General features: G+C 36.6%; 1 protein-coding gene across 1 annotated transcript; it reads left to right on the forward strand.

Moving 5' to 3' along the window:
- Window positions 1-7772: 7772 nt before the first annotated feature.
- On the forward strand, window positions 7773-11358 carry fgg (fibrinogen gamma chain). Its single transcript, XM_067441648.1, has 9 exons — window positions 7773-7897; window positions 7979-8035; window positions 8149-8332; window positions 9088-9172; window positions 9284-9414; window positions 9515-9648; window positions 9974-10158; window positions 10504-10781; window positions 10892-11358. Exons 1-9 carry the CDS (start codon window positions 7838-7840, stop codon window positions 11071-11073), a joined length of 1296 nt encoding a protein of 431 aa, XP_067297749.1. The 5' UTR covers window positions 7773-7837; the 3' UTR covers window positions 11074-11358.
- Window positions 11359-13891: the final 2533 nt, after the last annotated feature.

Genomic DNA, 13891 nt, shown 5'->3' on the forward strand with positions numbered 1-13891 from the left:
ACTTACCCAAGCTTACTTGAGCACTGTCTATGAGACACTGAGATCTTGAGATTGGCTAGGACAATTCAGGACCTTGAAATGCTTCTTACAAAGCCACTCCTTTGTTGCCCAGGCAGTGTGTTTTTGGGATCATTGTCATGCTGACAGACCAAGCCATGTTTCATCTTCAATGCTTTTGCTGATGGAAGGAGGTTTTTACTCAAACATATACATGGATCAGTCGTCCTGGTCCCTTTGCAGAAAAACAGCCCCAAAGCATGATGTTTCCACCCCCATGCTTGACATTAGGTATGGTGCAACTCAGCATTCTTTCTCCTATAAATTTAGTTTTTACCAAATGTTCTATTTTGGTTTCATCTGACCATATGAAATTCTCCCAATCCTCTTCTGGATCATCCAAATGCTCTCTAGCAAACTTCAGACAGCCCGAACGTGCACTGGCTTAAGCAGAGGGACACGTCTGGCACTGCAGAAGTCCCTGATGGCATAGTGTGTTACTGATGGTAGCCTTTGTTACTTTGGTCCCAGCCATTTTGGGATTTTTGCTCACCATTCTTAATTTTGACCCCACAGGGTGAGATCTTGCGTGGAGCCTTAGATTGAGGGAGATTATCAATGGTCTTGTATGTCTTCCATTTTCTAATAATTACTCCCACAGTTGATTTCTTCACACCAAGCTGCTTGCCTATTGCATATTCAGTCTGCCCAGCCTGGTGCAGGTCTATTAATAGCTCCTGTTTAAGAGAAGCCTCTTAAAGAAGAAGTTACAGATCTGTGCGGGCCAAAAATCTTGCTTTTTTTGTTGGTGACCAAATACTTTGCAAATAAATGTGATTTTTTTTCTTTCGCATAGTTGAAGTGGAACTTTCTCTTTAAACTTTCTCATTACAGGCCTCTCTCATCTTTTTAAGTGAGAGAACTTGCTTAATTGGTGGCTGACTAAATACTTTTTTACCCCACTGTATGCTTAGTTCTACATCACATTGTATAAAGTCCCATTCACCACACGTACTATATCAATAACGACAAAGTTAAAGTCAAAAAAGATTCTAAATTTATTAGAATAGCAGAGCTATTAAAACATAATGATAACGGCACAGAGGAACAATATAACTTTCAGATACATATTTGTCAGTTAATGGATTATAAAAACACTAATCCATCACAGCCAATCCATCTCGCTCATGCCTTTAATGATGCATAACTGTAGTGTAGAGAGCGCTTGTAATAACGTTATCGTGCATTGGTCTGGGTGCTAATATAGTTGTCTTTAAATTTGGTGTGAACAGGGCTTTATAGCATTTTTCCAATTTCCACACAAAACAATATATAATTTGTATGCAAACCAATAAAAACAAGCCTGGCAGTTTTACAGAGTTCAGCGTTGCATTTATACTAGTGTGAGCTCAATTTAGGCATTATACTAAATAACCTCAAAATGAACTAAGACTGTGTGCGTTTCAGGACAGTTTAGATGGCAACGACCTTCTATGATGGCTGCAATGGTGGTGACATTTCTTATCATTTGTTTGGGAGACTAGAGTTGGCAGGCTGCTTCTTGGGACTTGTGAAATGGAAGCAGCTCTCCATCTGGTTTTAAGAGCGGTTCAGGCAGAGTTCAGAGTTGTTTAAGTTCACAGACGCTCAAGTTGACTCTCAGGTCAGCCATGCCTTATATCTGTTGTCTACCATGTTCAATATGGTTTCGCACCATAAAATCAGGTCACAGCCTGGACACTTTAATGAGGTTATTGGCTGAGTCAGAGCTTTATGATACACCTAAGCAGAAAATAAACAGAATTAAAAAATGTTGTGAATCTTTGTAGATGCATAAATGTAAAAAATAAAACTCTCTTTGGACTCACTGCCTTGGTAACTGGACCTTCTATTGGGTACAAAGCTGTAAATCCACACTCCAGTAAGTAAAGTTGTAAAATTTCACCAGGTACTTTGGAAAACTCTGTGGATTTATTGTGGATCATCTTCAGAATCCAGTAGTTTTATTGTAGCTGATTGTATCAAATCAGATTTTATTTAATTAAGAGATTTATATCACCTTTCAGAATGAGATCAGTCTTCTTTAATACACCTCTCACTGCTCCACATTTAGAGAAAAACAGAGCCGGCCTTTGCTTGACTCAATGAATCTTGTTTATCACTTGTTGTTTATAATACTTTAATCTTTTTCAATGGCAGCTGGACATTTGTCACAAAACTCCCCATACAGGTATGCTACAAAATGTATTTTGTTAGTTGAATGCATTCAATACACCTCTCAACATGCATTTGCAATATAGTTCTTACAAAACTTAAGTTCACCAGCTATGCAGCTCTTTAAAACTTACAAGGAACTAAGAAGGAACAGAGCGCATGGTTAAAGCGATATTTCACCTGAATATGAAAACTCTCACCATTTACTCACCCTCATTGTAGGAGCCATACTTACTATCCTATTACAAATGTGTTCATTTAAAAAAAGGCTATATTTTTAATGTTGTTTCTTTCTGTAAGTTTGTGCCCTCTATTGGCGTGAAGGGGAAAGAACATTTAGTTGGTGCAAGAGCAGTTTTTTAATGGTGCACATGAAGCCAGGAAGGCATGGTGTAAAAAAGTTGCAAGTGGCACAGTATAGTTGTTTGTTTTATGTTGCAGTTCATATTTATTTTGATATAATAAATATCAAATTTTTCTATCTATTTGTGCCACTTTGTGTATCAGAGTGGATAAGAAAAAAGAGACACAATTAGAAACACTATACTTTAATTTCACAACTACACTTTTTTATTTATAAATTTGTTCCACAGAAGAAATACATTTCTATATAATTGAAATTATTAATTTTAAGTTGTTGCATGCGATTTCACTTTTTTAACTTAGTGTGTAATGTTGCTAATTGAGCAGAAACAGTATCTGCAAAGTTACAGTGCTGAAAGTTCAATGCAAATGGAGATATTGTCTTTTAAAATTATGTCAGTTTATTGCCTACAAAAATTGCCTCCGTAAAACTGTAATTTTTTGTGAAGAATCAACAACAAGTTGGAGACAATCATGAAGTGGAACAAAATTTATTGGATATTTCAAACTTTTTTAACAAATCAAAAACTGAAAAATTGGCGTGCAAAATTATTTTGCCCCCTTAAGTTAATACTTTGTTGCGCCACCTTTTGCTGCGATTACAGCTGTAAGTCGCTTTGGGTATGTCTCTATCAGTTTTGCACATCGAGAGAATTTTTGCCCATTCCTCCTTGCAGAACAGCTCGAGCTCAGTGAGGTTGGATGGATAGCGTTTGTGAACAGCAGTTTTCAGTTCTTTCCACAGATTCTCGATTGAATTCAGGTCTGGACTTTGACTTGGCCATTCTAACACCTGGATATGTTTATTTTTGAACCATTCCATTGTAGATTTAGCTTTATGTTTTGGATCATTGTCTTGTTGGAAGACAAATCTCTGTCCCAGTCTCAGGTCTTTTGCAGACTCCATCAGGTTTTCTTCCAGAATGGTCCTTTATTTGGCTCCATCCATCTTCCCATCAATTTTAACCATCTTCCCTGTCCCTGCTGAAGAAAAGCAGGCCCAAACCATGATGCTGCCACCACCATGTTTGACAGTGGGGATGGTGTGTTCAGGGTGATGAGCTGTGTTGCTTTTACGCCAAACATAACGTTTTGCATTGTTGCCAAAAAGTTCAGTTTTGGTTTCATCTGACCAGAGCATCTTCTTCCAGGTGTGTTTGGTGTGTCTCCCAGGTGGCTTGTGGCAAACTTTAAACGACACTTTTTATGGATATCTATCTTCTTCTTGTCACTCTTCCAGAAAGGCCAGATTTGAACAGTATACGACTGATTGTTGTCCTATGGACAGAGTCTCCCACCTCAGCTGTAGATCTCTGCAGTTCATCCAGAGTGACCATGGGCCTCTTTGGCTGCATCTCTGATCAGTCTTCTCTTTGTATGAGCTGAAAGTTTAGAGGGACGGCCAGGTCTTGGTAGATTTGCAGTGGTCTTAATTTCCTTCCATTTTAATATTATTGCTTGCAAAGTGTTCCTTAGGATGTTTAAAGCTTGGGAAATCTTTTTGTATCCAAATCCGACTTCTCCACAACAGTATCTCGGATCTGCCTGGTGTGTTCCTTGTTCTTCATGATGCTCTCTGCACTTTAAACGGACCTCTGAGACTATCACAGTGCGTGTGCATTTATACGGAGACTTGATTACACACAGGTGGATTCTATTTATCATCATTAGACATTTAGGTTAACATTGGATCATTCAGAGATCCTCACTGAACTTCTGGAGAGAGTTTGCTGCACTGAAAGTAAAGGGGCCGAATAATTTTGCACGCCCAATTTTTCAGTTTTTGATTTGTTAAAAAAGTTTGAAATATCCAATAAATTTTGTTCCAATTCATGATTGTGTCCCACTTGTTGTTGATTCTTCACAAAAAAATTACAGTTTCATATCATTATGTTTAAAGCCTGAAATGTGGCAAAGGTTCAAGGGGGCCAAATATTTTCTCAAGGCACTGTATATGCTATATTTTAGATACAAGATTTGTGTTTGCAAACCTTTAAATATTTCTCACCATTTTAATTATACAAAATATGCATTCTAAATAATCTGAATAACTTTATATAATAACAAAAATGTACCTCAATTAAAATATATATATATATATAAATAATAGAAATATATATATATCTATTATTTTAAAACAGCTGCAGATTTGTGTGTTGCTTCTCTGGTAACAAGGATCATGTAATACTTTTGATTTGCAACATCCCCTAGTGGTTTAGTTGGTTAAGACATGTTCAGATATCACCTTTGGTACTGATGTTTGTAGCCTTGAAAATATAAACAAGTATTGAGCAAGAATATTGATATTCAATTCAAAGTGATTAAAAAGTGATATTTAGGCATACAATACTCCAAAAGTGTATAATTACTTTTTATTTACAAATTACAACCAGGCTGTTAAAATGTGTGTGATAATCAGTTAAAATACTGCTTAATTAAGAAAATGTAAATTCTTGCTAATAAATATTATGTGACTAATAAATATGTGAATATAATGAAGACAGATTACACTGTGTGTGTGTGTGTGTGTGTGTGTGTGTGTGTGTGTGTGTGTGTGTGTGTGTGTGTGTGTGTGTGGCCTGGTAATCCCTACGTTATGGGGACAAAATGTCCCCACAAAGATGGCAATATCCGAAATCCTTGTCCTTGTGGGGACATTTTTAGGTCCCCATGAGGAAAACATCTTATAAATCACACAAAAGGAGTTTTTTGGAGAAAGTAAAAATGCAGAATGTTTCCTGTGATGGGTAGGTTTAGGGGCAGGGGCAGTGTAAGGGGATAGAAAATACAGTTTGTTCAGTATGAAATCCATTACGCCTATGGAAAGTCCCCATAAAACATGGAAACACAACATGTGTGTGTGTGTGTGTGTGTGTGTGTGTGTGTGTGTGTGTGTGTGTGTGCTTACTATTTTATTATTTTGTCGTTAAAAAATAGCAATTCTTTGGTTTGGTCATTACCAGTAAAATAGAATTTTGCCTCAGTGACTTAAGTGACGGAGAAATGACAGCAAAAGTGGTGTGTGTGTGCGTGTGTTGTGTGTGTGTGTGTGTGTGTGTGTGTGTGTGTGTGTGTGTGTGTGTGTGTGTGTGTTTGTGTGTGTGTGTGTGTGTGTGTGTGTGGGGTGGGGGTGGGGGGGTGTGAGTGTGTGTGTGTGTGTGTGTGTGTGTGGGTGGGTGTGTGTGTGAGCCTGTTTATGTGGTTTATGAGGACACAAATTTACATGGGTATTACACTGGTATTACATTCTAAATGTCGTTTATTAGGACATATCAAATGTCCTCATAATTCAAATGGCCTTAAAAACATACTAAATGATGTTTTTTTGCGAAAGTAAAAATGCAGAATGTTTCCTGTGATGGGTAGGTTTAGGGGCAGGGGCAGTGTAAGGGGATAGAAAATACGGTTTGTACAGTATAAAAACCATTACGCCTATGGAGAGTCCCTGTAAACCACATAGACCAACTTGTGTGTGTGTGTGTGTGTGTGTGTGTGTGTGTGTGTGTGTGTGTGTGTGTGTGTGTGTGTGTGTGTGTGTGTGTGTGTGTGTGTGTGTGTGTGTGTGTGTGTGTGTGTGTGTGTGTGTGTGTGTGTGTGTGTGTTTGTTTGTACACATGTCCTGTAGAGATTTGTGGAACATTTCATGTCAAAACACTGGAAAAAGAAAAGAGGTTACAAATCATTAACTTAAAAGGTGGATACTCTGTAGCAATGGGTCTGTCCTGTGTCACAGTAAATTCTCTATTTGTCTTTTTGGGTTTCTGTGCTTGTTTATGCCTAGTTATATTGTGATTAAAACTATTCTTAACAAAAATGCACCTTTGAGGTGTCTTAACTGAAAACAACTTGCAATGACATATCTTAAATATTTTGTCTTTATTATAATTATTATAAAATGTTTTATCTCAAGATGCATACCAGCAATGTGTTGTTTTTTTATTTATTTTTCTTAAGGGAAATTTAAAAAAGCTACATAAATATCATAACTTAACTAAGGCTTATATATCCTGGCTTAATCTAAGCCTTGTCTGTGAAACCGGACCGGGTATAAATAATTAAAAAGTAATTTACAATATGACTTTTTCGCAAATAATGTTTATTTAATGGCTTTGCAATGTTAACATTATGGAAAAATGTATAAACAGTTTTGGGGGTAACACATTACAAGTAACACAGTTTACATGGTTAAATTACTCTTTTCAAGTAACTAATAAAGTAACGCATGACTGTGAAATTTCCAACAAAACATCTGAGTTACTTTTTTCAAATAATGCAGAGTACTTTGTTTTCCCATTTATACCATCTCACTTTACTCATTACTCTTCTCAATTGCACAAAATTAATACAAAACAGTGAACTGCAAACTTAAAATATTAGGCAAACCTGCAATAATTAAGATGATAAAGAAATATACTTTATGTATTTAACATCCCATTATTAATCAATGTCTTTGTCCTTTGATGATCTAATTTAACCATACTAAAAGCAAAAATTACTTTAGATAAATATCACGTTTCATTTTTTGTAGGCCTATTGCTGAAGCAAGAGTGTTAAACTTTCTTCTCCTGCATCATATCCTTCTGCAATCCAGAACACAGCTGAAAGGTTGGTTTGAGCTGCGCCCTCTCACGGCGTGAATTTGCTTTTTTCTTCAGCCTGAGGCTTATTCATTTCACTTTTGGTGTGAAAGGGCCTTTAAATTTTGCAAAAAAAGTGTTATTAAAAAACAAACAGCCCAGCTCAGGGGAGAAAAGGAAATGCAAAAGTAACGTAACATTACTTTCCATTAAAAAGTAACTAACGCAATTAGTTACTTTTTCGGGAGTTACGCAATATTGTAATCCATTACTTTTAAAAGTAAATTTCCCCCACACTGTGTATAAATACATTAATATGGTACCCTAAGCATATGGTCAAGGCTTAAAACTAGCATTCACTTTTTTACAATATACAACCACCAACATGTTCATGACCTAAACAAGGTTGAAGAACCCTGATCGATGTACAGTAATGGTCCGCTATGTTCAAGTTATCTCGGCACATTTGTTTTCAGAATGAAGATGGACACATTGACCAATCTCTGCATCATTTACGGTTATGTTCTGAGTCAGACAGTGAGTAAGAGGGGGATTGTGTTAGCTTTTATTTGAATAGTGGACTGTTATCTTCATCTCTGAGGAGGACCTTGATCGGATAAATATCCTGCAGCAGTCAACAGTCCCTCACATTCTCTTGGGTACACCACACAGATTGCAGGTCCAATATGGCCTCGTTCATGCATGTGGTTTCTTCCATCCTTTTGCTGTCTACATTAACATCAGCGGTGAGAGACAGAATGTTTTATTAGTCGATCAGTATTATAATGCTTTTTACTAATCGTCTTTTCTCCTTTTTTTACCTTAAGCAAATGAGAGGGGACTATTCACCGACGCAAGACATGTGTAACCCAAATGATGGGTTTGTAAGTACAGACTGTCTGCTCTGGATTGTTTAAATTAATTTTAACTTTAATTTAAAATGCTTCATTGTAACAGTAACTGGTTTAACAGTCACTCTCCGTCCTCACTTCCTCAGGGGAAATACTGCCCTACCACATGTGGAGTTGCTGATTACCTAAATAGGTACAAGCCTGATATGGACAGACAGCTTACTGAAATGGAACAGGATTTGGAGGAGATCGCCAACCTTACAAGAGGAGCGCAGGACAAAGCAGTCTACCTGAGAGACTCAGAAGCACAAGCACAAAAACAAGCACCAGGTAGCACAGTTTTTATTAATTTTGGATTGACAAAAATTTGGATTGACAGGTTTCTGTTATTTGAAATAATAGATAAGGGCCCTGAATGTCATAAAAATTGTCATGAAAGCATCAAGTAGTAACATATTTTTCTTTCACCTTGAATATGCGTGTATCTTATTATAATTTTTTATTTATTATTATTATTTATTTCAAATGCCAAGTCATGCATAATTCAGATTACAGGAGTCACACATCCTAGCTACCCAAAATTATCTTATATTTTAAGAGACTTAGGCCTACTGACCTTGATACCAGAGTTATTATTGTTAAATAAAATCAAATAAAAAAACATTAATAAAATGCCTTACTTGGAACAAATTAAATATTGACTGAAATAAAATATAATATTAAAAATATATTTTATTTTAGCTAGTTGCTCATTTTTGTTTAGTTTAACTTGAAGTACTAAAATAACTAAAAATCAACTAAAACTAATTAATATATATATATATATATATATATATATATATATATATATATATATATATATATATATATATATATATATAACAAAAACAATAAAATTACTCAAACTTAAATGAAAGTGAAAACTGTGGAAAAAAAAATATTAAAACAATTAATTATAAATTAATTTTAATATAGAAATTAAAACATACTTATTTTTGAATAGTCCTTTTATGCATGAATTGCATTTTTAAAATGAATGTTAAACTTCACTTTTTTCATGAGGTTAATCACAATCCTTTTGACAGATACATACATCAAAAAATCTTCAAGCATGCTGGATGATATACTGCGATTTGAGAAGAGCATTCTCGCTCAGGAAGATCAAATATAGTGAGCATTTTTTATGGTTTATATCACTTTTCTTTTTCTTCTTATAGTTAATTTAATGTCGTTATAAAGATTAATAGTCTTATTAAATGTATTTGTTTTTTTAATCCCCAGTCAACTGCAGTCAATGCTACAGGCTAATGAGAAACGAATAACTGATTTAAAGCAGATGTCTCTCCAGCTGGACCAGTTGTGCAAAGAGCCCTGCAAAGACACTGTGGAGATTCAGACAATCACAGGCAAAGGTAAAATCAGCAGATTTAAACAAATTAATAACAACTGACATGGTGAATTTAGTTTCACATTAGATAAGGAGCTAAACTATACATGCGTACTTTTCCCCAGATTGTCAGGACATTGCAAATAAAGGTGGTAAGGTCAGTGGGCTCTACTATGTGAAACCAGCCAGGGCTCCTGAGGCGTTCCTGGTCTACTGTGAGATAGACAGTTTTGGACGTGGATGGACTGTACTTCAGAGGGTATGCAACAAAACAAAAAAAGCATAGTGACACAATTTCCTTTAAGAAAATGAAGGGATACAGGATGTAAAGGACAAGCTACATTTGGTGCCGTGACCCAGATGAGACTGGGGTTTACTGAGCTAGTAAGAATTGTTCAGGCAAACTTCACTCTCCTGGCCTAAAGAAGTGAACAAAATCTGACTTTACATGCTGAGATCTTTAGTGTCCTTTTTATCCCATGCAAGTTGACTCTAGTTTGAATCCCACTCGATGTGGTGTAAGTAGGACCAGTTACAAGTTTGCAACTTTATTGATCAATCATAATGAATTGTATGCTTTTCAGAGACGGGATGGCAGCGTTGACTTTAACAAAAACTGGGTACAGTATAAGGAAGGCTTTGGGTACCTCTCACCAGATGACAGAACAGAGTTCTGGCTGGGGAATGAGAAGATGCATCTGCTGTCAGTTCAGTCCAGCGTGCCTTATGTACTGAGGATAGAGATGGTCGATTGGGAAGGCAACAAAAAGTAATGAACCATGGGAAACCATGAGTTTTTATTATTCTTACTATCCAAACTGACTTACATTGCATTCAGGTATAATTTTGGAAGTTCATGCATTCCCTGGGAATCAAACCCATGCTAGCATTTTTAGCACTATACTCTACAGTTTGGGTTACAGGAATGCATTCGGTGCAATAGTTTTCTTTATCTGTAGTTGTCAAACAGGACTTTGCACTTCAAAAAAAGTGAAGTACATGAAGTAACACTTCATGACCTCTTCAGTCAGATAAAACATGCTACTGAACATTAGGGTGCACAGCAATCAATAAAGTTTGTCACTAATTTGTCTGGTAAAACTTGCCTTCTCAGGTATGCCGACTACTCGACTTTCAAACTTGGACCAGAAGTTGATGCATACCGACTGACTTATGCTTATTACTTTGGCGGAGACGCTGGTGATGCCTTTGATGGGTATGACTTCGGAGAAGATCCCAGTGACAAATTCTACACATCTCACAATGGCATGCAGTTCAGTACACCTGACAGAGACAACGACAAGTTCCAGGAACACTGTGCCTTACAGGAAGGGTCTGGCTGGTGGATGAACCGCTGCCATGCCGCTCATCTCAATGGAAAATACTTTCAGGGTAAACCCTTACACGCATCCCTATTCATAGGAGATGGTCTGCCTTCCAAAACCCATAAATATTATACGTGCAGGAATCTCACTGCTAATGTATGGTTTCTGTCTTCACAGGTGGCAAGTACACAGAGAAAGACACACAGCACGGATATGACAACGGCATTATCTGGGCCACGTGGCACAGTCGCTGGTATTCTCTCAAGGAGACCACTATGAAGATCATTCCCATTAACAGAATCACTGCTGGAGGGCAGGAAAGTGGTGCCAAGCAATTTGGAGGCCTGGGAGACATTTAAAGACCTTACTAAAGCTCTCCCCATTGTTCTGAGCTATCATTCATACATTTTTGTGAAGCAATTGTTCAAATACATGGGAATGACACAGGCAAGGCATTTTCAGTGTAAACATGTCAATTGGTGTCTGATATTTTCCATTTTTTCGAAAACTAGGTCTGCAAAAGCTTCATAAACAAGACATGTTGGTCATGATTTTAAATTTCATCAACTCATTTAAAATGTAATGGTCTTACGGATTGCACCTGTCAATTAATTAATAAAACCCTCTGTCTTTTGTAAATGAAAGGTATTCTGTAGTCCTCATTACTTATAGGCCTAATGATCACTGACAATGTAGGTGAAGTAAAAATTAAAATAGGTATATATCACAAAGCTACACAAATTTTATTTTCATTTCATATATTAAAAAATAGATACATATAACCGGTTACTTACACAGGTTACATGAAATTACAGTTGTAAAAACAATACATTATACATAATTACGACTAAGGGTACACAACAACGAAGCATTAAAATCTGGAAAAAAAATTCTCATTACCAAAACATTCCCTGTTCACATCTGCGAAAACGACTACAAAAGCTGTATTATGCATGCCAGACAAGTAGTTCGGTGATGTCTCTTTGTAAAGAAAGACTACGAGACTGCGCACATACACGTTCAAACGCACATGCCTATAGACTAAACACGTAATATGTATTTGCATACTGTCACTGTTTTCACAGATTTGCAGAGGTGACCGTTTTCAAAAACTTGCACTTTGAAACTAGTTTTCAAAAGTTTGCCAAAAGCCACCAAAATGCTGTTATGTAAATGAAAAAGCACAAAACTATTTTTGTTGTTGAAAGGTGTCATGTAAATGGACCCTATTCTAAACCCTTAACCTTATTAATATTAGGCTACTCAGCACTTATTTACGGTCATCAAAAGTGTACAAAATGCTATAAAAAAGTTTCATAAAATGCATTATTTCTTCTGTTTACCATTGTCTTTGCCTGTTACAACCATCACCCTATTCAAAATGTGAACTTGGGAGTGCATCAGTGTTTGTTTGTTTTTCGGGTTTTGTGTAGGTGTGTTTACCTCTTTGTAGGAGTTGCAGACCACATGGTCAGTAAGTCAATATTGCCCCAGTACCGTGATAGAACACTGCCATGGGGTGACCAGGCTGCACTCCAAGCTCCCTGATGTAAAAGTATTTCATCATCCCTGCTGTCGAGCATCAATCAATAAATACTGAGTCAGCTATTGTGACACAGGAAACAAGTGCCTTTTTGTTAGAATTGTATTTTCCCCCATGTATTTCAAGTAGATAGATAAGTGGTTATTTTTCAGATCAAGCGTAGCCTTATATAACACTATCAAGTTTATAGCAATGGCTATTTGTATCTAACCTATTATAGGTCCCTTTGTAGCAACAAGTAGAGATCTCAATCTCAATTTATTTATAAAGCACATTTAAAAACAACCACAATTGACCAATGTGCTGTACAAATGGACTGTTCCAAAGTTTAGGTGGAGCTTTAGCAAATGTTCGATCACCCCTAGATTTTTATCTTTGACTTTGGAACAGTTCAAAAACTCTGTTTGGCAGACCTAAGAGTTCTCAATGGAGGTTTTCACACAACAAGTCAGAAAGATAAGAAGAGGCGAGGCCATTTAAACATTTAAAAACAAGCAGAAGCACTTCTAAAACAATCCATTCTTAAGCGGACTGGAAGCCAATGTAAAGACTTTAAAACTGGAGTAATATGTTTGCGTTTGTGAACACCGTTTAACACCGGTTAGCACCGGTCTTGCAGCCGCGTTTTGGACCATTTGTAACCTAGATAATGAAGAATTGTTTATTCTCTGATTCAGGGAATTACAATAATCCATATTTAGGCAGGGAAACAACCTGAACAGTGTTCCCCAATCCTGTTCCTGCAGAACACACCAAAGCTACATGGGTGCTTCTCAGTTCTAGTCCTAAGGCTGCATATCTCGGCTGCGACGTCATCAAGCTCTGTCAAAGGTCTCAATTTAGACGATCCTTCGAAAGCAGCCTACATTTTGTGTCCTTCATTTGGCCTGTTTGGAAAGATATATCAAGTGTATCCTTTGCATCCTTCAATCACTCACAATCCTTTGCACAGATTCCACTTCACAAAAAGAACTAGCAGAAAATGAATCGGCACTGAGCTTGTCCCATTTAACTATGTAATGCAAGACGCAAATAAAAATACTTTTGGAGATAAATGCTTAAATGTTTTCTCTCATTTTGCTGTAAATTAATCACATAATGCTAAAAACAATCTAAACAATTGGGAGACTACAGATTGTTGTCTTTACCTGTACTGTATTAAAGATATCAAGTTAATATAAAGTCTTTTTCACATCATATTTTAATTGTATTTTCACAACGCCACCACGGGCGGAAACATTTATGACTTAACCATGTGCACTTACTAGATGACCATCTCATTCTAGCGTTTAATGTTGGGGTGGACTCTAGCCTACAAGCCTCCAAAGGACTGGACCAGGGACAAGAATGGAGTTGGGAAACATTGGTTTAGATGATGGACTATACTTGACCAAAAATAAAAGTTTAAAGGAGTCCTTTTATATTTTTTCTCTTTTTCAACTTTAGTTAGTGTGTAATGGTGCTGTTGAGTGTAAAAAAGTTCAAAGTCCATTCCAAAGGGAGGTATTTTATTTAACAGAATCCACTTTCCAAGAACAACAACGAACTACACAAAGTTTGTACTTTGTGTTTTTTCCGGGTTTTGCGAAGTGATGTTACTCATTTAAATAATCCCCACCACAGAATATGTAAAA

This window comes from Pseudorasbora parva, chromosome 4, assembly GCF_024679245.1.
Source record: "Pseudorasbora parva isolate DD20220531a chromosome 4, ASM2467924v1, whole genome shotgun sequence".
Taxonomy (NCBI): Eukaryota; Metazoa; Chordata; class Actinopteri; order Cypriniformes; family Gobionidae; genus Pseudorasbora; species Pseudorasbora parva.